This window comes from Aplysia californica, unplaced genomic scaffold (genome assembly GCF_000002075.1).
Source record: "Aplysia californica isolate F4 #8 unplaced genomic scaffold, AplCal3.0 scaffold00326, whole genome shotgun sequence".
NCBI classification, from domain to species: domain Eukaryota; kingdom Metazoa; phylum Mollusca; class Gastropoda; order Aplysiida; family Aplysiidae; genus Aplysia; species Aplysia californica.
The window spans coordinates 157295-159968 of NW_004797596.1; the positions used below are offsets into that span (position 1 = coordinate 157295).

A 2674-nucleotide genomic window follows, 5' to 3' on the forward strand; every position below is an offset into this window, starting at 1 on the left:
AAAATAATCAGAAATTACACCAAAAAAAGATCAAATTTTGCTAAATAAATTATGCGGGGTGCATAAACACCGGGGACAGAATTACCTTCGAAGCTGATCATGGAGAGAATTCCGTAGGTCTCCTCGGGACATCCCGGCTGGTGTTCTCCTCCGTTCGGGTAGAAGTCGACGTGGCCGATTGAGTAGCGGGTGCCAAATCCTGGGATGGACAGAAAGTAGAAAGGTAGGTCAGAGAAGAGTGCAATGTACCGTACTTGAAAGAATGGTAAAAGGATTGACAAAGACTAGAGAATTCAGAGGAGTTGATTGAAGAGTGATTTTAGTTTAGTCAAATCAAAAGGAACAAGGGCTTCTGCAAGCTTGATACAAACACTTAAACACACACACACGCACACGCGCGCGCGCACACACACACACACACACACACACACATTATACATATATAATATACATGTACAAACATACACACATATTAGCACAACACCACTTTAATTAAGCGTCCGTATTGCCGTATACAAACAAATGTATAAACTCGTCCACGTCATAGACACAAAGGCTCACGCAGAGTAAACCAAACGACCACACAAGTAGCCTACTAAGTACTGTCACAGAGTAACAAACGCACATCATGTATAAACAAACAAAGACTGGCATTTTTGGTATTATGACGGTTAGGCGCTTCGCCGTCGCCCGCAGGAAACCCAAGTTCGATTCCTGAGTGGGGAGAGATTATTTATACATGTATCAAGTTTTCAGTCTTTCTGCAGGGATGTTGCTGTATCCGTAGCCTTTCAGTCTGGACTGGTCCTGGTAGGCGAAGTCGGAAGCCCGCCTCCTAATAGATAATCTAAACTGTGTAGATGGGGTAAAAAAAACAACAACCTTCATTCAAACAAACAAACAAATACAATATAACTGACCAGCATCCAACAGAGCCTCAGCGTCTGTGTGCATGATGTCCACAAAAGTAGCGTCTGACTTGTCCACTCGCACAACTGAGGAGTAGCTCTCGAAAAACGGACCCGCTGGGTCAAGACCTGAGGGTCAGAGGTCACAATTAAGTTGGGGTTTTGGGGGGGGGGTTGTATTATGGGAATAAGAGTAATCGAATGTCATATTAATTGTGCTCGAATGAGAATAAGGCTATCCCCGTAGTTTTAATGCACCCGGCATAATTTAGCAAAATTTGAAAATTTTTCGGCATAATTTTTTAATATTATTTTCCTTTATCATTCTTTGTTAAAATTAACAGAATCGCAAAATTTCACATTTTTGGATTCAGTTTGCATAATTTCATAATTTTTCTTGCATAAAACGACGGGGGCAGATAAGAGTACTCGAAGGTCATAACTATTGTGCTCGCGAGAGAATAGGATTACTCGAAGGTTATGTGCTCGATAGAATAAGGGTATCGTACTCGAAGGTCATAATTGTGATCATGAGAATAAGAGTACCCGAAGGTCAAAACAGTGCTGATGAAAATAAGAATGGTTGAAGTGAAGGTCATAGTTGTGCTCATGAAAAAAAAAGAGTGGTCGAATTCAACTTTGATTCTGTGTGAAAAATACACTGTACTTTTAGAAACGCTTGAGTTATGAATTACATTTCAGACATAATTTCAGCTCCAACTACAAGAGAGTTCTTCGTAATCACGGTTTAGAAGTTAAAAGTAAAAGGTATTAATTTTACTTAATCAAAGATATGAACGTGGGTAGTTGGCGGGTGCTCCAGTGTGGTTTGCTCCCTCTTTCTCTTGCCTTTCCTAGCAAACATCTATCGTTCTAATCGCTCTTCCTTCTTTGTATGTTACTATCTAGTAACACTTCTAATCTTCGACACTTTCGTTTAGTTTTAGTAGAGGTTTTACGGTGCTCACAACTGCATGACCTTATTGTGTTGCAAGTGCCGTGAAAAAAACTCTCGCTAAAACTAAAGTTAAAGATATGAACAGTTTTATTCCTGTCCATGGCAGTGAAATGTCAATTGACCAAAAGTGGAGGTAGTCAATATTTACTCGTACTTTCAAGGGCATAATTGAACATACAAATTGCCGATAATTATAATAATATTATGTTGTGGATCTTGTTCTGCTTTATGCTACATATAGTTGATTCGCTCGTTTGTTTATTTTTATAAATTGTCTGTTATATATTCATCTGTATATTTGTCATTAGGTGTGTCTTTGATATGTCTATACGTATGTCTATGCTGGTATGTATGTTTGTTTACATGTGTTTATGTGTAGATCTATACATTTTTTGTCCAATCGTTTGTCGGCGTTTTTGTCTACGTCAAAGTAGTAATGGTAATTTAGAGTTGGACACAAGAAAAAGATTACTAACACGAAAATGGATTATTTAAAATTTAACCGAGAAATGGATGACTGACACAAGAAATTGATGATTTACATGAGAAACCGATGACTGACAATTTAAAGAACTTCATAAAACCACGGGGACAGACAGACCCGCCATACCTGAAATCCTTCCCAGTTTGGAGTTTCGCAGCCTCTGGATCTCTTTGCCGGCGTAGCCCATAATGTGAGAACCCAGGGAATGGCCGACCATGTGGAAGTCCTGGACACAGAACAATAATCGTCCGTAATCATAATTACTCCCTTTCTCTCTTCTTATCTTCTCTTCTCTCTCTCTCCCTCTCTCTCTCTCTCTCTCTC

At 39.4% G+C, this 2674-nt stretch overlaps 1 protein-coding gene across 1 annotated transcript in view; it reads right to left on the reverse strand.

Annotated features, from left to right (window-relative positions):
• Positions 1-2575, reverse strand: part of LOC101863523 (pancreatic triacylglycerol lipase-like) — a 6293-nt gene extending 3718 nt beyond the window's left edge. The window contains exons 1-3 of the mRNA XM_013084900.1: positions 2477-2575; positions 921-1037; positions 86-199 (exon numbers count right to left, since the gene is read on the reverse strand). Of these exons, the coding sequence (XP_012940354.1) occupies positions 86-199; positions 921-1037; positions 2477-2567 (322 nt within the window). The 5' untranslated portion in view covers positions 2568-2575. The remainder of the gene's footprint in view (positions 1-85; positions 200-920; positions 1038-2476) is intronic.
• Between the last annotated feature and the right edge of the window lie 99 nt (positions 2576-2674).